This window comes from Pelobates fuscus, chromosome 3 (assembly GCF_036172605.1).
Source record: "Pelobates fuscus isolate aPelFus1 chromosome 3, aPelFus1.pri, whole genome shotgun sequence".
NCBI lineage: Eukaryota > Metazoa > Chordata > Amphibia > Anura > Pelobatidae > Pelobates > Pelobates fuscus.
This window is the reverse complement of record NC_086319.1, coordinates 270,689,039-270,716,258: the sequence shown is the minus strand read 5'-3', so window position 1 is coordinate 270,716,258 and position 27,220 is coordinate 270,689,039. Positions and strand designations below refer to the sequence as shown.

At 45.3% G+C, this 27,220-nt stretch overlaps 1 protein-coding gene across 3 annotated transcripts in view; it reads right to left on the bottom strand.

The window, feature by feature from the left end:
- The window catches only part of DBNL (drebrin like), a 40,351-nt gene extending 13,468 nt beyond the window's left edge, over positions 1–26,883 (bottom strand). The window contains exons 1-12 of one of the 3 annotated variants that reach the window (XM_063448526.1): positions 26,688–26,883; positions 20,745–20,800; positions 19,991–20,103; positions 19,762–19,836; positions 8,547–8,690; positions 6,768–6,845; positions 3,088–3,239; positions 1,029–1,062; positions 856–943; positions 532–711; positions 284–372; positions 51–126 (exon numbers count right to left, since the gene is read on the bottom strand). In XM_063448526.1, the coding sequence (XP_063304596.1) occupies positions 51–126; positions 284–372; positions 532–711; positions 856–943; positions 1,029–1,062; positions 3,088–3,239; positions 6,768–6,845; positions 8,547–8,690; positions 19,762–19,836; positions 19,991–20,103; positions 20,745–20,800; positions 26,688–26,770 (1,168 nt within the window). In that variant the 5' untranslated portion in view covers positions 26,771–26,883. Of the gene's footprint in view, positions 1–50; positions 136–283; positions 373–531; positions 712–855; positions 944–1,028; positions 1,063–3,087; positions 3,240–6,767; positions 6,846–8,546; positions 8,691–19,761; positions 19,837–19,990; positions 20,104–20,744; positions 20,801–26,687 lie in introns of all 3 variants that reach the window. The other 2 variants (XM_063448524.1, XM_063448525.1) reach the window with 2 other exon arrangements.
- Positions 26,884–27,220: the final 337 nt, after the last annotated feature.

The window sequence follows — 27,220 nt, the reverse complement described above, 5'->3', positions numbered from 1 at the left end:
TCAATTCACTCTTTTTCCTTTACACATTCCATAAATAAGTAAGTACTCACCGGCCTGGTAGTCATAAAGTGCTCGAGCACACAGGCCCCTGTCTTCCTCTACTCCAGATTCATACACTGGTTCCTCCTGATGCTCCTGAGACAGCAGAAAAGCAACCAACTTAACAACAGTGTAGTGTCTTATACATACACACACCTTATCGATAGAGATATTTTTTTATGCATTTTTTTATATTATTAGTGATCTGTTGAGAAGAAGAATAACACATTTTACTGTCACTTGCCTGGGGTGGTGCTTCATATACATTGGTCTCAACAGGTGGCTCCTGATATAGTTCTTCCTCTGGCTGAGGCTGGGGTGAAGGGCTGCGTTCTGGGGAGAAAAAGAAAATTGTACTTGTATGATGAAATTAACTAGAAGCGATTTTGGCAGTTGTAAATGAACCACAAATGAGTAGCTGTAAGTTAACTATGCCATTTTAAGGGTGGCAAAGTGCAACCAGCATATTGCCATATCCAGTGTGCTCTGTACCTTTCACAGGGATAATAGGTGCTGGTGGATGTGAGACAGGGGGCACAGGAGAATCTGGAGGTGTCTGATGAGCACGAGATACAGGGAGTACAGGAGGGTCCTGGACACGATGTACAGGGGATGATGGAGGAGACTCGGGCTGACTGGTTGACTTCTGCAAGAAAGGACTGCGCAGTCGCCCTGGAGACAGACAGTTACGTTTTGAGACATCACTAAGAGACAAACATCATGAAAAGAGACACAGAGAAGCAGACCTGGAAACAACCATTGTTCACTGGGTGGACATTGAACACTACATCGCCCACCCAAAACGGTTATTCTCACCTGGCTGAGTATTCACAGGAGCAGGGACTGAACGCTCTTTCTGAAGAAACATCTCGCGTGCGTTAAAAGAGCCTTGAGAATCAGTCTTCTGGAAGAGAACAAACATTGCAAGTTTACAATCACTGTGCAATGCAGCCACTGACTCCAATTATTTATTCTAAACAAATACTCACCCTCTGAGGTTTCTCTGAATCCTGCTGATGCTTCCTGCAGGGCAAATAATAGTTAAAATATAACCCATGATCTTCTTTACAGTATCAGCACCTTCTGGCTTATACTCAAACATTCCACATGGTACCAATCAATAGAAACACAATTAACACTTCTCTGTTACACAGCAATCTTACCTTTCCTATTATTGGTGTTCTTAAAACTCTGTTTCACTCCTATCCATTGCCTTACCTTTTTTTGTTTCTATCAATGTTTATTGCAATATTTTCCATATTTAAATAACACACATATATGAGTTCCATATAGCTTGCTCATCTTATTAACTCATATACACACGACATAACAAATTCAAACATATACCATGTATACCTGGATAGATGCAAGATATTCCACATTCATAATATACAAGAAAGAAAAACAATTTTTATTAAAAGTTACTTTCAATAATACTTGGCCAATTTTTGAGAATATTGCTTTCTTGTCTTGCCTTAACACTTGTTCAAAACAGTCCCTGTTCCATACTGCATTTAACAACTATCTGTTCTCTCAACTGTGGCCACTGAATATCATCTGTCTTACCCCATTTTCTAGCTATTAATATTTTAGCGGCAACAAAAACATGAAATATCAGCAACGACGGTTTATTTAGCCTCGGCCATTTTAGTTGCAATAACACAATTTCAGGTTTCATCTCAATAACATTACCAATCGAATGTCAATTTTTGAAAAACCAATTCCCACATCTTTTTAATAATATTACACTTAGACCAAATGTGAAGATAATACCCCTCTGTTCTCCCACATCTCCAACATTTAGAACTATAAGCATGCAAAAATCTTGCCAACCTGGTAGGAACATAATACCAAAATTGTATAAATTTGACTTGGTTTTCCAGAATCTTAGTACAGATAATTGATTCATTATATCTTTTTAATGCCTCATACCAATCCGCTGGATTGAATTCCATCTGCAACGTTTCCCCCCATTTTACCCCAATTTCCTGATGACTATTATCATATTTTAAACTTAAACAACTATAAGCTTTAGACATTTTTGTTACTTTATGTCTTCCAAATATTCCTTCTAATTTTTTTTCATCACAATATTATTTCCCACAAGTATAAAAGCTTCCAAAAAATGTTCAACCCTTAAATATGGGAACATTTCTCTGTTATTCAATCCAAATTATTGTACTAGCTATGGAAAATTCTTGATTAGTTTACCTATAAGCAATTGTCTAATATTATATATTCATGCTTTTCTCCAAGCTTCTACATTTAAGTCTTGTACATTAGACCTTATAATGTTAATGCAATGCAAATGTTTCTCAATCTTGTACCATATATTTTAGATTCTATATTTGGTTCTTGTGTTTTTTATATATATATATATATATGACCTATAATATTAGCTTGATAATCTTTAATATAAAGGAAACCCAAGGCCACCTTTTTTTAAATGGATAAGGTTAATCGTTTAGCCGCAATCCGTGTTTTTGTATTTCTCCACACAAAAACTTTAAAAACTAGTATGAAGCATATCAAGCCAACTTGCTGGTATTTCCAATGGTATATGTCAGAAAAGATATCACCATTTGGGCAGGATATATGCCTTTATTGCATTTATCGTACCCAATCAAGACAACATGCCCCTTTTCCATCCACTTAGTAAGTAATTAGTCTGTTTCAACATATCTAGAAAATTATTTCTCATATTTTCAATGTTAGGGTAAATTTTTCGTCCAAACAAAGCTGTATTTTTCTTTTGGGATGTTTTCTGTTTCCAAGTTTATTTTTATGGGCATTACTGTTGATTTATTAATATTTATTTTATAGTTAGATACATTCGAATATGTTTACACTTCCTTTAATAAAGCTGGTTCCGACACTAATGGGTCATCCAACGTCAACATGACATTGCCCGCATACATGCAGACCTTATGTTCCTCTTGAGCAACGGGAATGCCACTTATTTCCATATTTAGTCTAATCTTTTGAGCTAAAATTTCTATAGTTAGAATATAGATTAGTGGTGAATATAGATTAGTAAGGTTTCCTTACCTTTGAGCATCTATCTCTCCTGCTTTTTCCCTGAATCTCTTCTCTCTCACTTCAGCCTCTCTCTGTTCCCTATCTTTACGTTCTCTCTCCAGTCGTTCCCTCTCTACATTTGATTTCCGCTGTTCCTCAAGTTTTCGCTCCTCCTCATCTTTCTGTGCAGTGAGAAAGGATGGAGATATGTAGGTGGAATGGATGGACACAAGTTTGGTGCAACTTCAAACACATCCACAGGACATCACATTTATTTCATATTCATGAAAAGGAGCGTTAATAAGGGAAAATGTTAGGCTAAAATATCTGAGCTAGTAAAATTAAATTAGCTAAGCTGGATATTTTTTCCACTTAAAGGGACACTATAGTCACCTGAACAACTTCAGCTTAATGAGGTTGTTCAGGTGAGTGCTACAGCTACCCGGAGCCTTTTTCTTGTAAGCACTGTATTTTCTGAGAAAATGCAGTGTTTACATTGGAAGCTTGGAACACCTCTTGTTGCAGTCAATCAGACGGCCACCAGAGGGACTTCCGAGTTCAGAGGCCCTAAAAAGGCCTCTCGTCCGATGCATTCTGGGTGAATGCATCAGACGGGCTATCAGCACACAAAGCACTGTGAACGCGCTTTGTGTGCTGATAGCCTGTCAGCACTGCTGTGGGTGTGGCTTCAGCTGACAGCTTCAGCTTCAGCTGACAGCTGAAGCCCGAACCCACAGGGACGCTTACTGTCCACAATAGTGGTTGAAGGGGGGGGGGGGGGGGAGAGACCTACTCTCCTCCCCCCCCCCCGGCCCCCACCGCTGTGCGGCGGGTGGGGGCCCTAAAATTATCAATAAGGGGGGGACCTACTGTCCCCCCCCCGGCCCCAACCCCTGTGCGGCGGGTGGGGGCCCTAAAATTATCAATAAGGGGGGGGACCTACTGTCCCCCCCCGGCCCCCACCCCTGTGCGGCGGGTGGGGGCCCTAAAATTATCAATGAGGGGGGGACCTACTGTCCCCACCCGGCCCCCACCCCTGTGCGGCGGGTGGGGGCCCTAAAATTATCAATAAGGGGGGGACCTACTGTCCCCCCCCCGGCCCCCACCCCTGTGCGGCGGGTGGGGGCCCTAAAATTATCCCCCGGCCCCCACCCCTGTGCGGCGGGTGGGGGCCCTAAAATTATCAATGAGGGGGGGACCTACTGTCCCCCCCCGGCCCCCACCCTGTGCGGCGGGTGGGGGCCCTAAAATGATCAATAAGGGGGGGGGACCTACTGTCCCCCCCGGCCCCCACCCCTGTGCGGCGGGTGGGGGCCCTAAAATTATCAATGAGGGGGGGACCTACTGTCCCCCCCCGGCCCCCACCCTGTGCGGCGGGTGGGGGCCCTAAAATGATCAATAAGGGGGGGGACCTACTGTCCCCCCCCCCGGCCCCCACCCCTGTGCGGCGGGTGGGGGCCCTAAAATTATCAATGAGGGGGGGACCTACTGTCCCCCCCCGGCCCCCACCCCTGTGCGGCGGGTGGGGGCCCTAAAATGATCAATAAGGGGGGGACCTACTGTCCCCCCCGGCCCCCACCCCTGAGCGGTGGGTGGGGGCCCTAAATACAAAGGAGGGGGGGGACCCTAGTTAACCCTCCCCCCCACCACCCCCCCCCAAAAAAAAAAAAATATCTCCCTACCTACCCCCCTCACCCTAAAAATAATGAGGGGGGGAACATTAACTAAAAACCTGTAAAAAAAAAAGATTAAAAAAATTACCATTCGATGTTTTCTTTCTTCTAAAATCTTCTTTCTTCAGCCCCAAAAAAGGCCAAATAAAAATCCATAATAACCGACGCAATTTAAAAAAAAAAAAAAAAAAAATAAAAAAAAATAATCCATCTTCACCCATGGAGGGCTCCGCGCAGACTGAGCTCCGCAGGGTGGGAAAGGCTTATAAAATTCCAAAGAACTTTCCCACGCTTGTAAAATGACACAGAGCACTGTGATTGGATGGCTTGAAATCCATCCAATCACAGTGCTCTGTGTCATTTTACAAGCGTGGGAAAATTCCAAAGAACTTTCCCACGCTTGTAAAATGACAAAGAGCACTCTGATTGGCTTAAACCCACCAATCAGAGTGTTCTTAGCCTAATTGCAGGGCGGGGCAAGGCTTTATAAGCCTTCCCCCGCCCTGCGGAGCTCAGTCTGCGCGGAGCCCTCCATGGGTGAAGATGGATTATTTTTTTTGCGCTCGTTTTTTTTTTTTTTTTAATTGCGTCGGTTATTATGGATTTTTATTTGGCCTTTTTTGGGGCTGAAGAAAGAAGATTTTAGAAGAAAGAAAACATCGAATGGTAAGTTGATTTTATCTTATTTTTTCTTTTTTTTACAGGTTTTTAGTTAATGGTCCCCCCTCATTATTTTTAGGGTGAGGGGGGTAGGTAGGGAGATATTTTTTTTTTGGGGGGGGGGGGGGGGGGGGGGGAAGGGTTAACTAGGGTCCCCCCCCTTTGTATTTAGGGCCCCCACCCACCGCTCAGGGGTGGGGGCCGGGGGGGACAATAGGTCCCCCCCCTTATTGATAATTTTAGGGCCCCCACCCGCCGCACAGGGGTGGGGGCCGGGGGGGGACAGTAGGTCCCCCCCTTATTGATAATTTTAGGGCCCCCACCCGTCGCTCAGGGGTGGGGGCCGGGGGGGGGGACAGTAGGTCCCCCCCCCTCATTGATAATTTTAGGGCCCCCACCCGCCGCACAGGGGTGGGGGCCGGGGGGGGACAGTAGGTCCCCCCCCTTATTGATAATTTTAGGGCCCCCACCCGCCGCACAGGGGTGGGGGCCGGGGGGGGGGGGGGACAGTAGGTCCCCCCCTCATTGATAATTTTAGGGCCCCCACCCGTCGCTCAGGGGTGGGGGCCGGGGGGGGGGGGGGGGGGGGGGACAGTAGGTCCCCCCCCCTCATTGATAATTTTAGGGCCCCCACCCGCCGCACAGGGGTGGGGGCCGGGGGGGACAGTAGGTCCCCCCCTCATTGATAATTTTAGGGCCCCCACCCGCCGCTCAGGGGTGGGGGCCGGGGGGGGGCAGTAGGTCCCCCCCCTCATTGAGAATTTTAGGGCCCCCACCCGCCGCACAGGGGTGGGGGCCGGGGGGGGACAGTAGGTCCTCCCCTCATTGATAATTTTAGGGCCCCCACCCGCCGCACAGGGGTGGGGGCCGGGGGGGACAGCAGGTCCCCCCCCTTATTGATAATTTTAGAAAGCGAGCTGAGCTGTCAGTCAGACAGCTCAGCTCGCGAACGCGCATTCCGCGCACATGCGCGGTAAAGCGCTCAGGTTCTTCATAGGGCGGCATTCAATGCCGCTCTATGAAGAACGCGATTGGTGCAGCGCGAAGCCGTCCCATTGGGCCCCGCGATTTCGTCATTTTGACGAAAAAGGGGGCGCGGCCTAGCGGGGAGCTCGGCGCTGGAACGGAGGTAAGTTTTTAATATAAAAACACCTCGAAATTTTTTTTTAATGAATGAAAGTACATATAAAAGCAAGAAGGAAGGCTGCGGGACCTGTCTTTCTTGCTTTTATATGGTGACTATAGAGTCCCTTTAAGCTATTTGGGCGTACAAATTTTCGGTTGAGTGAATACAGCCTTAAGTGTTTGGATGGTGTTGGTGTTCCTATACAACATATGTCTTTAACAGCGCATGACATAATGACAAACATATTTTACCTCAGCCTTGGCCCAGAAATTATCTTTGCCAACCCGTTTAATCTCTGACATTGCATTTGTTTTCTGGTAAACAGAACCCTGTGTAAAGAAAGAGCAAATATATCAGTGTCCCACTGGATTTTCACAGCACTTACAGTTGACATCAGATTATACGAGTGTGACAGAACCGTAGTTTCAGACTTAAGAGCTGAGGTTACACTCCCTGGTTTTTCCCCGGTACTGCTCTGAAGAATGCCCTTACTCCAACTCCTGAGCCTTGCAAGGAAAGCAGCGAGTCTCCTACAGTCACTCTGGCTGACCATGTAGAACTCTCCATCGGTTTGTAAATCAGGCACGGATGGCAAAAGCTTTAACTGGGTGGCGATTCAACACCGTGAGTGCATCAAGAGGGCTCTTTTGATCGAAGGAGGTGAAGGGAGAAAACTGTGCGTGCATATGAGTCATGTGGAGTTGATTTGTGCCAATCCGTATGTTTTGGGGTATATTGTAAGCTTTATCAGCTTGATAAAGACCTGGGTATACAAAACGTTGCAGTGTCCAATAAAGCTGCTCGATTCATCACAGTGAGTGCCTAAGATTTTTATTTTTATGCTTATTCTTATGGGATATGCTGACCCATACTCAGCTAGCACCCTGTGGTTTTTATGATTGAGTGCAGTCCCCCCTTTTCTCTTTGTTATCTCACAGACTTAGAGACGCAAGGGTGGGATTTACATTGTTCAAGCCATGAACTATCTGTTGGGGCTGTGTGTATAAAAGTGTGGCTTGTTTTCCATAAACTAGTTCTTATTCACCCTTCACTATGCCTCTAGTTAGTGTTTGGATGAGAAAACTTGAATCTTTCTAAGAGAGTGTCCTTTGATGGAGACACTAAAGCTAATGCTGAGCTGCGTTACAATGAGCCACAAGAATAATTGAAGTAAAGCGAACACTAAATTAAGAAAATTCATAAATGGTTTGTTAATCATCTCTGTATTATAAGTTGCTATAATATTTAACCTCTGATTTTGTGTAATTTAGGCATTAAAAAAAACAAAAAACACCGCTTTGAATACAGAGTTTCATGGTTGAAATGCAACAATTCAGTTAGTAGAAGAAAGGGAAAAAAACCAAAAAACAACACCACTTCTTTTTCCTGTATAGAACAGTAGAGAGTTGCTTTTTTTCTGGCATCCTTTTTAAAGCAAACCAGTAATACACTACACAGTTATATATTAACGTGAATTATCAGTGATTCATTCGTAAATTCTATATTTGAGGTCAAAGCAGCCAAAATGCAAACATACCGTAGCTAACTTGGAGATTGTTACCAATTCAGCTATTTTGGCTAAAATGTAAAATGCCCTGGTCAGTTCCTCACAATTCCCAGTTTAGCAAATAACCGTGCCAATAACAAAAACAAAAACATCTTGCAAGCGTACTCTTTTAGTTATTTAGACCTCCACATAATCCTGGAGGCCAAAAGGTAATGTTTCTCTAATGAAGGAATCCTAGAGTCCACAACCATTTTCACTACATATGTCTTGATTATTACAGAAACACAAAGAAGTGAAATCAGCTTAGTGCACATTATCTTCTCTAAGAGACATTGTGCATCCCTATATTCTCCATTCAAGGTTCAGATTCACACTCCTCATCCCCTCTTGGTACTGTGAACATGGACAATCAAGTTCCAGATCCCCCTACTCTTTCCTCCAGGTACCAGGCATCCTGCCTCCTCCCTGAAGTCCCCACCCATTTCTTAATACATACTGTATACACTTTTCACCATACTCTTACCACAGGTCCTTGAGGTACATCGCTGGCTCTGCTTTTCTCCTGGTGAAAGTTATAATTGGCTCCAGATGCTTTGCCCACTTTCTGCATAATGGATTCAGGCTCCACGTCATCTTCAGCACGAGCATTTACTGTTACATGAGCACCCTGGTGGGTTAAGAATATATATTGAGATAGCTGAGGGGATAAGAATTCCTCATGGTTGGGTCACATAAATGCCACAAAAATTACTGTTTTACCACAAACACTGTTTCTCTTCCGAGTGTTACCAGTCAAAATTCCCAAATCTCTTTGGTGTCGCTGGCTAGCATTTGCCTGGGGATGGGGAGGGAGGAGCGGGGGTACCGTGTATTGCCAAATATTATGTGGCCACCACATTAGCACAAACTGCAAGGCTATTGACAACAAAGCAGGCTCCTCTTTGGCATGCCTTAGAGCAAGCGATTAGCGCACCCCACTCAACGTTGGACCTATTATGGGTCCCAATACAGAGGCACCCACGGCAGTTAAGGTTACTTTCTACAACTAAACTATCCTTATTAACGTGGTGAAGATGGGCCCCGGGTATGGTGACCAAGACACCGAGTGCATATGCTACGCAGTTTGGCATACCACATGCAGGACCTACCACTGAGCGACTGGATGCAGTGGGGTATCACGAAAGTGACACATTTACTGGGAGAGGGAGGAATCCAGTAGTTCCCTGATTTACAACAGACCTTTGCTTTGCCCAGCAGAGAACTTTTCACATATATGCATATCAAACATATTATAGAGAAGGATAAGTTGAACTCACTAGACTCCCAAGAACTGAGTATGTTTGATAAACTGTGTTTGGGTATCCCGGGCCACCCTAAGCCATTATCTCTGTGTTATAAACGCCTATTGGTAACAGGCAGACCATTTAAGCCAAGATATATCGAACAATGGGAAAAGGAATTTAACTGTAGTATGAAGCTGAGCAGTTGGCATACCGCAATGGCAGGAGTGAAGTGAGCCACTCACTGTTTGGACCATATAGAGGCAGCTTACAAGTTATGGATGCGGTGGTACTTCACCCTCCAACGATACAAAATCTAGTTGAGATCAGCACAGACAGGTCTCTACCCCTCACGCCGGAGTCTTGCCTATTACACATGTTACTGAACACGTTTCCCAAACATGCCGCGGCTTTGGCTATACACATAACGCTGGCGGCAAAAACCTCGCTGGCTGTGCTGTGGAAATCCACAAAACGACCAGAATAGACGTTGGTCATTGACAAAATAAATCGCACTAGGTCATACGAAGAAATGTGCCACAGGTTAGCAGGCACCATAGAGACTTACGATCGTATATGGTCCAGATGACACAGTTTGCTATGAACTGATATCTCTCCCTCACTCCTATCGACCCCCCCAAAATAAATGGAAAAAAATAATAAAAAAAAAATGTAAAAATAATTTAAATGGTGATTGACCAAGATGGATGCCAGCTCCTCGGCACCTTAGTTAAAGTCGGAGCTGTATCTAGAGTTGGTCTGGTAAGCTCTGCATCACTTACCTAGGACGAGAGCATGTCCCATATAAGCGTGACATGTTTTGCTGTTTAGTTTATTAATTGATGTAATTTTGATCTAATTTAACTTATCTTTGTATGTGCAAATAAAACCAAGGTCGCTTAAAATCTGGATGCTCGGCATTAGGGTGTTATATAGCTGACACCAGGAAACGCACTGACAACGGAAAGAGTCATTTCTTGTGTAGCGAGGGCCCGATATTGTTGCAATTAACAATCAAGACATGTTTATGTTATGTGACTTTGTAACTTTTCTCTTCTGTATTAATCGGATGTCAAGTTTTTGCACTTCTGTACTTCCATGACCTTGCAAGAACAATAAAAATTTTATAATAAAAAAAATAGAGTTAAATAGTTATATATATATATATATATATATATAAACTCTCTCGAGGAATATGTGTTAAAAAAAAAAAAAAAAAAGTGTCACAAGAGAAGCAATGATACATATGTATGTTATGTAATGTCAAAATAAAGATGAGTGCTAAGTTCAAGTGTCCTTCTACCGGTCATCATGTAAAGTGGAGAAACCCAGTCACGGTATAATGAGCTTTCATTTTAGGGTGAAAAATAACCTAAGGAACTATGAAGTAACAGAGACGTTCAAAATGACCTCGAGAACTAGGAGGCAAAAAGTTTTTTTGATCTAGAGTCCTATCCATTCAATTCTCCTCATTATACCCCTATTCTATAGCTACCTCTCCATGTTTTGAGACAGGTTCTTTATCAATAGACAAACACCTCATCATTAAAGGACCTTCCAGTGGTCCAATAGCAGAAGAAATAATCAGCTACTTAGAAGATCCTGCATGATCAAAACATTTGGGCTCTGCGGTGTAAGGAACAGTTTTAATCACAAAGAGAAGTCTTTATAAATTACAAATAAATGGTCCCCTTTCCACCAGAAAATACGTTTTGGAGAGGCTTTCAGTTAGAACTGGTTATAGCCCTCCACAGCTTTGGATAATACAAATAAGTGAGAACTGTGCTGAATGAAATAAAATACTAGATGTATAAAAACAATAGGCAAGATACCCTCTTTAACACAAAGTGGTGCTCAGAACACAGTAAATAGCAGTTATCAGTTCAAAATGAGACATTGAATCAACAAATGTTTTCTTTATACGTAATGATTTCAATTATTGAACTGGAAAACTGTTTTGCCCACATAAATATGCCATGAAGCAATATTAAATGTAATATTAAAGTCTTTTTGGGGATTGGTTTGAAAACCACAATCTCATCTGCAGCCTTTGCAAGCCTCCCATTCTTCCCCAGCTCATATTTTCTGTTTCTCTCCAATTTTAGATTTTCCAATGTAGCTCAATGAGAAGTCTTTGCAAAGCAGGATCTCTGTGCAATTGCCTGACTACTAAATTTAGTTCCACTGAGCTAAATAAATACCAATAACATGGCCTGTTGTCTGATTGACAACCAGGGGAGGGTTGTAACAAAGTGCCAATTTCTATTAAAATCTACACTTGTTGTAAAATGCAAAAAAGAGGATTCAATCTTCACACAAAGCATTTCAGCAAGTTAAAGAGCTTTAGATGACTGGAGTGTCGCTTTAACCCCTTAAGGACCAAACGGCTGTAATAAAAGGGAATCATGACATGTCACGTGTCCTTAAGGGGTTAAGTAAAGGTCCTTGTGGCACAATAAGGATTTGGACTGCACTGCTGAATGCTGGATAGCCTGTTTAACCCACACATATATTAGAAGATGTCACAGTGGGAGAGGGATCCATCTCCCATGCCCTCCAATGAAATGCTTTCAGAGGGGGAAAATGTCTAACTTTTTATTCTTACTAAATATTATAAGAAGTTCCCCTCATATAAGAGGACACCCCTTTGTGTTATAAGGGGGGCCCCCGCTTCCCCTTGAGCCTGCTGTTGACAAAACTTACTGAAGGCAGCTGTTACAGCCTTACAGCTTTACCCCACAAATGAGGTAATTAAAATACAGCAGCACGGGGGCGTGGCTTGAGCGCCGAGCGGAATGGCGGCGTGAACCAGGAGCTCCCTGCAGGCTAAGATCACAAACCCGTCTCACCAGCTTCAACAACAGAAATATGGGAAGAAATCACCGGTCCCAGCACGCCACTACGACCACCGACACCCCGAGGGGGACTCAAACTGCGAACATGCGCAGATTCCTAACGGCCCAAACGGAACAGGCCGATCAGGCCTCAGGGGACGCAGAAACATCAGGCACAAGCCATGCGGCCCTGCCATGCGGCGGACACCTAGAGCAGGTACTTACACCACCCGACCCACCCCCACCCCAGCTGGACTGGGCGACTATATTGAGCAACCTGCCCACGAAAACAGACCTCAAAGAGGCCAATGAGGCCCTTCACAAATCGATTGCAGGGGAACTGCAGGCCCTGAGGGAAGACTTACAGGGGATACACAGCAAAGTGGCACAGCTAGAGGCAGACTGCGACCATGTCATGTCAGCGCAGAATGCAACCGCAGACACCCTGAACAGACAAGAAACACAGCTCCGCCAAATGGCCCTCCATATGGAAGACCTAGATAATAGAGGGAGAAGACAGAACCTCAGAATCCGGGGCCTGCCCGAAGAACTAGACCAGACCACGCCGATCCGTGAAACTCTCACGGAAATATTTAATGCCCTACTGCTGAGGCCGCCCAATACACCCGTCGAGTTCGTCAGGGCACACAGGGCACTTAGGCCCAGAGGCCCACCGGAGTCCCCCCCACGGGACGTCATCTGTTGCCTACTACACTTCCAAGTTAAGGAAGATATCCTGAGAACCGCCAGAGACCAAAGGCAAATACTGCACAAAGGCGCGGAATTGCAACTTTACCCTGATTTATCACCAGCAACCCTAGCGTACCGCAGGGCCATGCGCCCCCTCACGAGAGTATTACAAGCCAACAAAATTAGATACCGTTGGAGCTTTCCTACCGGATTACAAATCACTACGAATACAGGCCCATACATGGTAAAGAGCGAAGACGACCTCAGAGACATTGTACGGGACCTTCAACTGCCACAGATACACATGCCTTGGCCGGACCCGATAGCCTTTTACACCTTCTCACCCGACATGCAGACCAGGCCGCAGCAACCACCGAGACCTCGGAGAACAAGGCAACAAACCACGCGCCCCTCAGGCGCCAACATGTAAAGGACTGTGCACTATGAACCCCCCATCCTGAAGCCCACCACCGGCACCGCTACCAAACTGAACACTCAATCCTAACACCGACCTGACAAAACAGAGTCCTCGGACACACCGAATAGATCCCGCTACGCGGCCACCGGCCACCCCAGAGAGAGACCCGACCCCCTACGGAGATAAAAGAAACTACAAAGACCGAGCACACATCAAGGGCTCCATGGCTCAGTGGAGTAGGGTAACCTAACGGACCCCACAGGCATTGCTGGGACTCTCATTGGGGGGGAGGGGGGCAGCGGGGGGGAAATGTAAGCAATGTGATGTCTCATAATTTCAAATGCGATGTTTACCATAAGCTGAGGGGGGGCCCTGAGCGCCGGCTGGGCCCGGCTGCTGCCACCCGCCTGACCCGTGACGAACTCCGGGGAGCGGGCGGGCGGTGGCACCGGCGGGGCCCACCCGGGGCGGGGACCCCAGCCAACAGAGATGTCAGAGGGATAATAGCCAGGAAAGAAATATTGACAGACACGATGCACCAGTTAGCTCAGCCGGGGGGACCGAAGGAGAGAGGGGTAACGGCACTCTTGATGTTCTTCCATAGTTTAAAAAAAAATAAAAAAAAAATATATATATAATGTTTGAAATGCTAGTTAACTGTTGATACTTGTTGTACTGAATGATATAATGCTAATACTGTTGTTTGTACCACACTTAACAGTAGCGACCGGACATGCTACATACGTGAGTTGACCAACACGCACAAACCCATAGAAAGGAACACCTCGAGACGGGGAAGCCGAACACATTCCATCTAATCACCTTTTCAGAGCCGCACAGGGACACCAGGGGACATGTCACTGAGACGCCGACACTGACGCCCGGACACCCGACCTACGCCTAGTAGGAGAGACGCCGACCAAACGGTGAGCAACCCACGCGCACCACAGGTGGTGCCGCGGACTGTGACTCCCCGACGTCTATACCTAACAGTCGCTAGACCGAGACATACCCCTTATCCTACCCAACCTCCCCCCCCCGTACACCCTACTACCACCTATACTTGACTCCGGACAACCCTACCGACTACGACACACGTACTACTACTACACCTCCCATATAAAAGAGACTAGGAACTAGACGAGACGCTCACCCGATACACACATGACGAGAGAAATGGCCCTGACACCTGCACCTCTACACGTCATCACTATCAACGCAAAGGGACTAAACAAACCGGAGAAAAGATCCGGAGCGCTAAGGGACTTTCACAAACAGAGAGCCTCAATAGTTATGATACAGGAAACACATTTTAAAAAGGGAACCAGACCCAAACTTACTAACCACCAATACACACAAGGCTACTACAGTGACTATCACGGGGGTAAAGCTAGGGGAACAGCGATCCTACTACATAAAAGCGTGCCGTTCCAGGGGGGAACAAGCATGACGGACGAGGAGGGCAGATACTTGTTCCTTAAGGGGAAAATAGCTGAGCGCCAATACACATTCGCGACAGTTTATGTCCCCAACACGCGACACTACCGCTTCCTCAAGCAAACACTCCGCAAACTCATGGAGTTCAGAGAGGGGACCCTCGTACTGGGAGGGGACTTCAACATCGCACTAGACCCGACATGGGACACATCATCAGGCTCCTCCCATATTCCCACGCAACAACGGCAAAACATTAAAACCTTACTCCGCAGCCACCGCCTGGTTGACTGCTGGAGAGCCCACCACCCAGATACAAAGGATTTCACCTTCTTCTCCCACCCACACAACTCATACTCCCGGATAGACCACATATACACCACACAATATGACCTCTCCCTAGTCACCGAAGCCAAGATTGGAACGGCGACTTGGTCAGATCACGCACCTGTCACCCTCAAATTAAAATCACCACTTTTTCGCCCCACTACCCCGAAATGGAGACTAAATGAATACCTACTCACTAACACGGAGGTCGTAACCCATATAGGCGACAAAATTAGAGACTACTTATCCCTTAACACTGCCGAACACACATCCCCGACAATACGATGGGAAGCGCACAAATCCGTGATACGGGGACATTACATTCAACAAGGGGCGATCATAAAAAAGAGAACTGAAATGAGACAGGCGAGCCTCCTCGAAGAAATCCACAACACAGATGACCAAAACAAACTCGACCCAGACCACACACTCCAAACCCGACTCTTACAACTCAGAAGAGAGTTAGCTACGCTAATCCACTCTAAACACCACAGAGACGCGGCGAGACATAAAGCTTTCTTTACCCTACACGGGAATAAGAGCGGCAAGCTTCTGGCTGCTATGCTACGGAAAAAGAGGCTACACACATATATAGACAGGATCAGGGACAAAACGGGGACCCTACACCGACTCCCGTCGGACATCATGAACACAATCCGCGCATATTATACGGACCTATATACCCTCCCGCAACCACAGACCGAACCGGCGAAGGCCCGCCTTCGCCACGCGATCCAAACATACCTGACGAGGTACCCAATGCCGACTTTAGACGCAGAAATCGCCGAAACGCTAGACGAGCCCATCACTATAGAGGAGCTATCGATAGCAGTCAAGAACACCAAACCCGGTAAAAGCCCAGGGCCAGACGGCCTGCCGGTGAAATATTATAAGACATACGCAGAAGAGCTACTTCCACCAATGGTGGAGGCGTTCAATGCGGTACGAGACGGGGAACGTATCCCCAAGCAGGCCCTGACAGCCCACATAACTGTTATACCCAAAGAGGGCAAAGACAGGGAACATTGTGGGAACTATAGACCCATTTCGTTAATTAACTGCGACGTCAAACTCTTGGCGAAGGTCCTCGCCACGCGTCTCACGAAGCACATCCCATCACTGATCCACCCTGATCAGGTGGGGTTTGTGACGGGACGCGAGGCCCGAGACAACACCATCAGGGCACTCACCCTCATGCACGGCGGCGGAAAGGCCGTAGGAGGCCTCCTCCTGCTGTCCACGGACGCGGAGAAGGCCTTCGACAGAGTACGCTGGGAATACCTTTTTGAGACGCTTGCACACATGGGACTGGGCCCCCACCTAAGGAAATGGATAGAAGCCCTGTACAGCGAGCCCACTGCCCAGGTACTAGTTAATGGGGCACTGACTAACGCCTTCACCATCCATAACGGCACCAGACAGGGGTGCCCCCTGTCGCCGCTCCTGTTCGCTCTAGCACTGGAGCCGTTTCTCACACACATCAGACACAACGCAGACGTGACCGGCCTGACGACAGGCCCAGTACACCATAAGGTAGCGGCCTACGCGGACGACCTACTCTTTGTGGTGACCAACCCTACCATCACACTACCGAACATCATGAGAGAACTACAGGCATTCGGGGACCTATCAAACATGAAAATTAACTACGGAAAATCGTATATCCTAAACGTTAGCGTACCCCACACGAGAACGGAAACCCTAAGAAGTAGCTTCCCCTTTCAATGGGCCGAGGACAAGATTAAATATCTTGGTATTTGGCTATCCAAACACTCAGAAGACCTGTTTAGGGACAACTTTGCGGTCATTTTACAGACATTTCAGAGAGACATGCGGGAATGGTCATACCCCCATATCTTGTGGCTAGGGCGAGTACAGGTCATAAAAATGAACCTCCTCCCGCGCCTTTTGTACCTTTTTCAAGCCATCCCCACTGTAATCCCGAGACCCTTCTTCATCACGCTCAAAAAAGAAATGACCAGATACATATGGGGCGGGGGGAAACCTAGAGCAAAATTCTCCATACTGACCAGACCCAAAGACAAAGGGGGACTGGCCCTCCCAGATTTTCGACTTTATTATATGGCCACACACCTACAGAGGGTTGTAGAATGGTCCAAGGAAGGGGTCCACAAGCTGTGGAAAACGGCAGAAGAGATGGAGGCAGGTAGACCGATCGCGGGACTTCCATGGAGACGCGAACAGACGGACGGACACACCATGTCCGTATATACGAAAAACACCCTGGGAGTATGGCGGAAGGCCAAACGACAGGGGAACTTGTCACCATACCCCTCCCCCCTTATGCCTCTGACACATAACGAAGATTTTCCCCCAGGTCTAGACCCACGGGCTCTCAGAAACATCATCCCGAGCACATCCCCGCGCCTACACCACACTCTACAGGGTGGGGTTTGCAAACAGCTTACAGATATGCTAGAAGACACGCCCCCCACCTTCATGCACCGCTTTCGCTATGCCCAACTCTTAGCCTACATTCACACCCTGCCACAGGGGTCAGCGCTTGGCAGGGAATATACCACAATAGAGAGGATCAGCGCACAACCGGACCCACTCCCACACGGGATATCCTCTCTGTACTCCATGTTACAGTCGGAACTCCCGACCGATCCACCCCGTTTCATGGGTAAATGGGAAACAGCCCTAGGAATCACACTCACGGAAGGGGAATGGGAATCGATATGTTACCTAACACACCACTGCTCCACACATAGTAAAACGCAGGAAACGGCCTACAAACTCCTGACGTACTGGTATAAAACACCGCATCTCCTACACCGAATGAACCCAAGCCTATCCAGTCTGTGCTGGAGATGCGAAAGAGAGGAAGGCACACTGAAACATATCTGGTGGGACTGCGCACTGATCACCCCATACTGGCGGGGCATACACAAAATGCTAGGGAAGTTCACAGAACGACCACCCCCCCTGGAACCGGCCGCGATGCTCCTACACCATACACCAGTTCCCCACTCAAAATATAAAAAATCCATGACCATCAGGATACTAAATGTAGCCAAACGAGTACTCCCCCAATTCTGGAAGAAACCTGTGACACCATCACTGCTGTCCTGGTTCAACCAAATGGAGGAACTAAGGATAATAGAGGAACTCACACTGACGACGAACAATGCCCCGACGACATACACTGACATATGGACATACTGGATCCTAGAGACAGCGAAACCGAAATTCCAACGAGACCTCAGGACAACCACCGACGCTCACCTCCAGCACCCAACCTAAAAACGGGAATTAAACACCCAGGGAGACGGAGGACTGATGACTGACGACGGACCGGACCACCCCACCCCCACCTACCTACCCTTCCCCCAATCCTACAGAGAAAACACCGACAGACCCCACTTAACAGTATGCACACACCGAAGGTCAATGCTACCCGACGCAAAGACACCCCCGAGACCACCAGCAACGCCATGGACACTTAGTGACTGCACCCTTAGAGACTCAGAGAAAGGGACGGGGGACTACCCTGGACGAACCGAAGGCCCGATCTGACGGAGACAAACAGACCGTCCTAGACAGGGAAACCCAACCTCCCGTACTCAGCTACACCCCCACAAAACCAAGACACGAAACCGACCCAGGGACGTACAATAGCCCGACGACAGCACTATCACACACAACCAAGATAGGGTGCTGTATGGCACATTTAAGGATACATATCAGTGGAGGGTATCAAACACACCACGGCTCACCATGAAGACGTAGGCCACCAACGCCACACTAACATGGCGAGGTGGAACACGGACACCAACCGCTAAGACAAGGCTGAAAACACATTAAACACACGATAGAGATAATGGACAGAGACACCCTCCACACTTACAAAAAGAGACACACGGGTCAGTCACTGAAGTGGACTAACGAGCTTGGACTAAGGGTATGACATAAAGTGGAACTCACCCGGCTAACCCAGCTGAGACATGACCTACTAAATACAACTATCTACTGTTAAGGAAGAAGGGGATAGAACCTTAGAATGCTAGGATGTTAAAGATCACGACAGAAAGCTAAGGATATCCATCCACGACACTAACCAAGTGCCCCAGGGCTCTTGTACATTATACATACCTGAAGCTGTAATTGTCACCAACTGGATCTGCGCATCCACGAACGTCTAGTACAGTGAGAGACCTGCGAGTCTCACCATCGAGACAACTAATGAAAAACGACTCTAAACATGTCGATCAAAAAAGTAAGAGACCTGTGAGTCTCTATAGTATTATTGGGGACTGCGAGCCCACCAGCGATTATTATTTGTTACTGTTTCCAGGGACCTGCGAGTCCTGTTCCCTCTTGCATACCTCGTATTGTAAAATCATTGAAAATACGTTAATAAAAATTATATTTACCAAAAAAAAAAATACAGCAGCACAGATAATAAAGATCCTCTAATCTCCCCACTCCACTGCTGGGCATTTATACTAGGTGTACCTCGTAGCCCAATTCACACAGGATGAATTTTCGGTTCCCAACATAAGTGTAAGAGTATAAATGAGTGCGCCCTATCACAGGTTTACAAGCATTCATGTATATATGTATTTACTAATGAAAACTCCAGAAAAGACCTGCAACAAATAAAATGCGGTTATTGCAACAAGCAAAGATGAGACACCGAAAGGTAGGAAAGTCAGAAATCGCAGCCATCAAGTCGGAAAAGAATGACGTTTTGCGTTGCATCACCTAGGAGAATAGTAAGGGTTCTTATACCTTTAGGAAGTTTGCCATTGTACTGACATGGTTGGCACACACTCCTTTCCGGGCATCTTTCACCCCCTCACCTGTCTAAAGGAGAGAAAAACAATGACTTAATAAGATATCACACCAAGTACACATGATATGGGGGTTAGCCAAGCTTAATCATCCAGCAGATGACAAAGTATGCTGTGAATTCTTGACTTGTGACTCACATTGAAAATTATAGACTGTAAAAACTTACCCAGTTAATGAGGACATATTTAGGAAGCCCAGAATTTGGGTCTGTAACCCTGCAGAAGGCATACATTACTTTCCCACTGCTTAACTCGTCCACTAGTTCCTCAAGACCACCATCTGTTGGGCAAAGAAGGACGTTACAGACAAAAAACAAACAAACAAAAAAAACACCTAATGAGTATAATCAGTCCCTGCAGGCTTTTTGTAGTAAACACTGTTTTTTTTTTAGAGAAGGCGGTGTTTACATTACAGCCTAGGGATACCTCCACTGGCCACTCCTCAGACGGCTGCTAGAAGTACTTCCTGTGGCAGTGCTGCACATTTCAGTGTCTCCACTCGCTGCATGGAGACACTGAACGTTCCTCATAGAGATTCAATGATTCAATGCTTCTCTATGAGGAGATGCTGATTGGCCAGGGCGTTGTTTGACTTGTGTTGGCTCTGTCCCTGATCTGCCCCCTTGAAACTCTCCTATGGTAGAGCAGTCATTGGCCGAGATCCCTATTTCTGATAATGTCAGCCAAGCAGACAGATCCAGGGCAGAGCCAGCAGCAGCAGACGGGCAGAGGGGAAAGTGGGGCTAGATAGTGATTTAAACACTATAGGGTCAGGATAACATGTTTTTGTTCCTGACCCTATTGTGTTCCTTTAAGACACTCAGTGACAGAGCTTGTTACAAAGTTCTTGCCTAACAAAATATCCAATTTCCAGTATAACAAAATTTAGACTAAATATCTAAGATAATGTCATGCACAAACCTCCAGTCCCAGCCAGCCTGACGTCATTACTGTTTCCCTCATAGGTAAAGAGAGCCCTGTAATAAAAGAAAATTAGGGATTACCAGAACAATTAAAAAAAACAGTTTGCTTTATAGTTTCTGGTGCTCAGGCATGTCAGCAGAGAGAATCTCTTTCAGTCTTACAGTCTTAGTGTTAGAGTAAGGCAAGGGATGCTGTTTTAGTGTTAGGAATAATTTAGAGTTAAGGTTACAATTAGACATGTGCAATTCGTTTCGGTCCAAATATGTATTCGGACGAATTTCGGACAATTCGGACATTCGGGTACTTCCGAATGTCCGAATTGCCGAGGTCCCGAAATTACCGAATTTCCGAAGTGCTGAAGTGCCGAAGCACAGTATTGCCTAAGTACTAATATACTTACCCAGTGAAAGAAGAAGAATGTTACATTGTAAATCATTTTAAATAAAAAGTATACAAACATAGCTAGGATTCAGCTGTAAGCATTTGCAACACTTACAACAATCAAGTAACATACATTCATATAAAATGTAAGTTACTTGGCCAGTCAATGTAATGACCGGAATGAATAAGTAGATAACTCCCTAATTCCCACGGTATTAGGGAGCTATCTACTAAAAGGCTGAAAGACCTAAATTGGTCTTTCAGCCAAATTTACTAATACTAAGTAAAGATTACTTAGTATTAGTAAATTATGCCCCTACTCGTTATACCGCGAGTAGGGGCATGTCTATTAAACCGTGAGCAGCCTGTGGCTTTCTCATTTTAAAAAAATAAAAAAAAGTTCCCCCCTCCCGAGCCCCTGGCCCCCACCCCTTATAAAGCCTTGCCCCGCCCTGCAATTAGGCTCAGAGCACTCTGATTGGTGGGTTTAAGCCATCCAATCAGAGTGCTCTGACGGTAAATGAAGAGACTGACAGGTAAGTCTCTACATTTACCCGTCACAGCACTCTGATTGGTTGGTTTGAAATCCACCAGAGTGCTCTGTGTCATTTTACACAGCGTGAGAAAGTTCTTTGGAATTTTCCCACGCTGTGTAATTTGACTCATAACACTCTGATTGGTGGATTAAGTAACCAATCAGAGTGTTATGAGTCAAATTACACAGTGTGGGAAAATTCCAAAGAACTTTCCCACGTTGTGTAAAATGACACAGAGCACTCTGATTGGTGGATTTCAAACTAACCAGAGTGTTGTGACAGGTAAATGTAGAGACTTACCTGTCAGAGCACTCTGATTGGATGGCTTAAACCCACCAATCAGAGTGCTCTGAGCCTAATTGCAGGGCGGGGCAAGGCTTTATAAGCCTTCCCCCGCCCTGCAGAGCTCAGTCTGCGCGGAGCCCTCCATGGGTGAAGAATGATAATTTCTTTTAGCGCTCGTTTTTTTAAAAAAAAAAATTTTTATAATTGCGTCTGTTATTATGGTTTTTTATTTGGCCTTTTTGAGGGCTGAAAAAAGAAGATTATAGAAGAAAAAAAACATTGAATGGTAAGTTTTATTTTGTACAGGTACTTAGTTAAAGGTCCCCCCTCATTAGTTTTTAAGGTGAGGGTGGGTAGGTAGGGGGATAATTTTTATTGGGGGGGAGGGGGTGACTAGGGGTTTGGGGACCCCTAGTCACCTGGGGGGGGAAACATTTTTTTAGGGCCCTCACCCGCCGCTCGGGGTGGGGGCCAGTGGGGAGGACCTTAGGTCCCCCCCTTATTAGTATTTAGGGTCCCCACCCACTGCTCAGGGGTGGGGACCAGGGGGGAGGACATTAGGTCCCCCCCCTTATTTTACTGTAGGGCCCCCACCCACCGCTCAGATGTGGGGGCCAGGGGGGAGGACATTAGGTCCCCCCCCCTTATTATAATTTAAGGCCCCCACCAACCGCTCAGGGGTGGGGGCATTAGGCCCCCCCTTATTCTGATTTAGGGCCCCCACCTGCCGCTCAGGGGTGGGGGCCAGGGGGGAGGACAATAGGTCCCCCCATCATTTTACATTAGGGCCCCCACCCGCCGCTCAGGGGTGGGGGCCGGGGGGGGGGGGGGGTACTATTTTTTTAAACAGTGAGCAGTCACAGGCTGCTTACTGTTTACTAGACATGCCCCTACTCGCGGTATAGCGAGTAGGGGCAAAATGTACTAATACCAAGTAATTTTTACTTAGTATTAGTAAATTTGGCTGAAAGACCAATTTAGGTCTTTCAGCCTTTTGGTAGATAACTCCCTAATACCGTGGGAATTAGGGAGTTATCTACCAAGCGGCTGCAAGAGAAGTCCCGAGGTGCCGAAGTCCCGAAATGCCGAAGTGCCGAATTCCCAAATTGCGAAAATCCCGAATTTCGGAATGCCGAACCGAACCGAAAATTTTCCCCATGCACATGCCTAGTTACAATAGGTGTACAGTTAGAGCTAGTGTAAGCATAGAGTAGGTAAAGGGTTAGTGTTAACTACCAAAACTTAATTTAGATCCTTGACATATGAGGCATTTAAAAATTATGACTGATAGTTGAAGTTATGTTGTTTTTTATTTTATTCCTATTTAATATAGTGTTAGGTATACATGTAGAATAAAAGAAAGTAATATTTGTTCTTTAAGAAACAATATATGTGGTGCGGAACCAACAGTTGAGGTGGACGGACGCACTCTCTGCTAGCTGCGATCCTATACCGCTAAAAACACATTATTAAGAAGTGCCGACCTCACTAGTTGCACTTACCCTGCTAATGGTTCTATGTCAGAAAAGTAAGTAGCAGCGGGCAGAGAAACCATTTGGAACCTTGCATATTGCGAACTTGTGCTCAAGGGCACGACAGGAGCATCCTTTCAAGATGGCGTCAGAGATGGACAAACTTACCTCCTCATCTGGACACCAGTCTCTTGACACAGTGGAGGGCCAGCCAGGCTGTCCAATTTTCTCAAAACACCCTCTTGTGGCTTCCATGCCAACTACCAAAGGTGTAGGGGATTTACATACCCTTCTTGGGAACATCTGACTAATCATAGCCTTGGATATCTCATTCCAGAAGGACTTAATTCTCAAGTATCAAGCCTTGATAAGGAGACTTTCACCTGAGCAGTGTGGGTGAAGACAATAGATCATATTTAAATTCACTTTAAGTGATCGCTCTGTCCGTTGACCCAGGTCCTGCGATCCCGAGATATATCATATTGCTGGGTTCACAGATATGCCTAGTGGATACCAAATTATGAAAAGAACCACCGATTACATAATTTAGATAAAGAGTGTGTTTCAACCTATATTTGGGACAGATTCACAGCGAAATGAAATATAATGGTATGTCTGCCATTCTGGTTTTATTCTTGCTTTTCTGCTAACCCTTACACATTAGGATTATTTTCCTGCTGATATTGAGGAGGAATTTGTATAAAGTGGCTCTGTCACTTTCCACCACTGCCATCTTCATCCGTTCAGTCCACTTCATCTTCTTCCACTCCATATGCCAGGATCTGACATGAGAAGCATTTGAATGGACCATGGAGAGAAAAGTGGTGCAGATCGATATTGGACAGGGTGTGGAAGTACCTTGCTCAGTGCTGGATTGTTGGTATTTATATTCTTTATTTTCAGAGATTCTTAAGTTAAAGGGGGTAAGCAACTAATGTCCAATAAGGAATTATAAAATAATGTTAAGATATAAGAGTTGGAGTAACTCTTTAACCCTGAACCAAAAAACACGGCCTGCACACAAACAGAACATTCTAGATGCTTAACAATCATTATAACGTCAAAATTACAACTGCTACAATAAAAGGGCAAACAAGAAATAAAGATTTGCTGTCCTTTTTACAGACTAACATTTTTATTTGTGTGCGACATCTAAAAAGGTTAAAATGGGTTTCCCACAAACACATGCCTTGCACAAATCCTCACTTCCTCACTTCCTCATAATGCACATAGAAAAAAAACCACTTCCTCCACTGTTACAGAATATATTACACATATCACTGTGAATTCAGGTCAGAACAACACGTACTATCTACTAAGGTGCACAGCACTACCCAGAATCTCCTGGCACAAAAACACACTGTGACTATCCAGCTCATCAGTCTCTCGAACCTACTTGTGAGGTTGATAGGTTTTTCCATTTCTAGGCTGATTATATGCACATCGACCATATGAGGGCTACCAACCATCACCTATAAGTTGTGAATACAAATTAGGTCTACTTAGTAAACCCGAATTTGATGCTGTAAATGCAGTCACTTTCATTCATCAAATTTCTCTAAAAATGGTTCCTTACCATTTTCAAATGAGAATCGTTGCTACTGTAAGATTATTTTAAAAATGACTCCAGAAAAAAAATTTAAGAAAAGTTGTACGAGTAATCTTTTGGGGACTCTTACAGGGCAAGTGGATGTTGCTATGAGTTATGCGTGCAATAATTCCCCTGGTCTGTTATGACAGGGTTTATCTTCGAGAACTTTATCAGCGGAATTGGAACAAACAAAACTAAGAAGATAAGGTAGCAACTGATTAGTAAACTACATTAGTAAATTTCTATAGAGATCTAGCTGATTTTAACTGCCTTCCAAAAGGAAGTGCACATATAGCCAAAACAACAAAGTTATAAAAAGTCAAATGGAATTTACATTGAAAGCTTTCAGTTGAAAAAAAGCCAAATTTGGATTAAAAAAAAAAAAAGAGAGACGCTACTTACAGAGTTGACTTTATAATGTGCTACTGCAATGCTTCCTGAATCTGAAGCATGTCTATTTTTATATGTGGCCGCTTTTACTAGGAAAACAAAGTAAACCTATTATTAGGAGAAGATCTCTGTCAGATGACATAACACACTATAATTCTAATATGTAATTAAAAAGATGGCACGCCCTGCTTGGGGCTTTTAGGATGGAATTAGAAATCATAACAATCTGCAAGCATTCTTTTCAGTTCTGATGTGATTGGTAACTACCATTCCCATAATGCCCAACCAGTGCTCGGCATAGAAACCATGGTAAATGAAATTTTAAAATCTCTGGCATGTATGACTGGGGGGAGGTCAGTCCAGCAATAATTTTTTAAGGAAACTGTCATTTTCTTTTATACTGTATTATCTTTACATATCCATATATATAACACATATGTTTGTGAGGTGTGAATAATGGAATTAAATATAGAAATCTCTGCCTCTTTAATCTGCAACTGGGCACCTTCATCTTAGCTCCCTGTCAATTATTGTTATAAATTCTGATCTCATCTTCATTAGCAGTGTTTACCCTGTCTGAACTAGATTACGATGTAATTTGCTTACTCTTTAATACGGATTATAAAATAAAAGTATCTCGCGAAAGAAAAACAAAAATTGCTAAAACAAGTTATTAATGATTTTCAATGTTTTCTTCAATTGCCTAAATTCCAGAGAAGTGACATTCTTATATAGTATTAAATAGTATATGTACTAATCCCAGACTTTCCCATATCTCACATTATACAATGTAACCGTGACATTTACATAGAATAAGCTTTATGTTCCTCACTTTCTAGTGAACATTGTTCTCTAGACAGAACGTCCAGAAGAGAATGTTTCAGAATCTGCCCAGCAGATACATTCTATCTATACAATATCCTCCCCATAGCTATACCCAGGTCTTTCTCCATCACAAGCTGCACACAATACCCAGACATGTTCTGCCAGGAACGTCACATATATACCCAGATCTTTCACACAAGACTATAAATAATGTCCTCTACACTAGAAAAGCTAGCCCTGTGACCCTGAAATAAACAGATCTTTCTATATTTGATGTTGTAACACTATCCCCTCTAGATACCTCAGTTCATTCTAGTTATACAATGACGATCTCACAATGCAGTGTGCAATACATATCCAGATATTCCTTTATTCCACACAATATGCAGCCTGGCACTACATGACAGGCAGGAAGGAGGAGGGGGCAGGTTAACTGTGTGGGTGACCTGCATATACTCACCAGTCAGTCTTACTTTTCCCATCCACCACATCTTGGTAGGCAGCCTGCAGGGCGGCGCCATTTTTGCTGAGGTTGACAGACATGGTGTTCGGGTAGTGCTGGTTCTCCCTGTCCCTCCGGTGCTGTCCCTGCACTGGCAGTGTGTGCACTTCCTCTCCTGTCCCTCCCAGCAGCTCACACACCGCACCTCAACTTCCTTGTTCGGCAGCCACAAGTCTCCTCGGGCAGCGCCACCTGCTGGCGGCACTCAGTATCACATGTTTGTGCTATGTAACAAAGTCATTAGGGCTACTCCACTACTCCAGTGCTAAGGGTCAGCTATCACTGCCCTAGTAAAATGGCATCTAATTAAATATACCCACTATTATTGTACCGTGTGATATACATTTTTTTCTAGGAGCCCAGAATGAATGATATGCTCCACTCAGTTAGCAGTAATAATACTGGCAACATTGCATTGTGTAAGTAATGTAGTTTTTTTGTTTTTTTTAACTTTTCCATTTAAAGCAATGTGAACACTATTAAGACCTGCC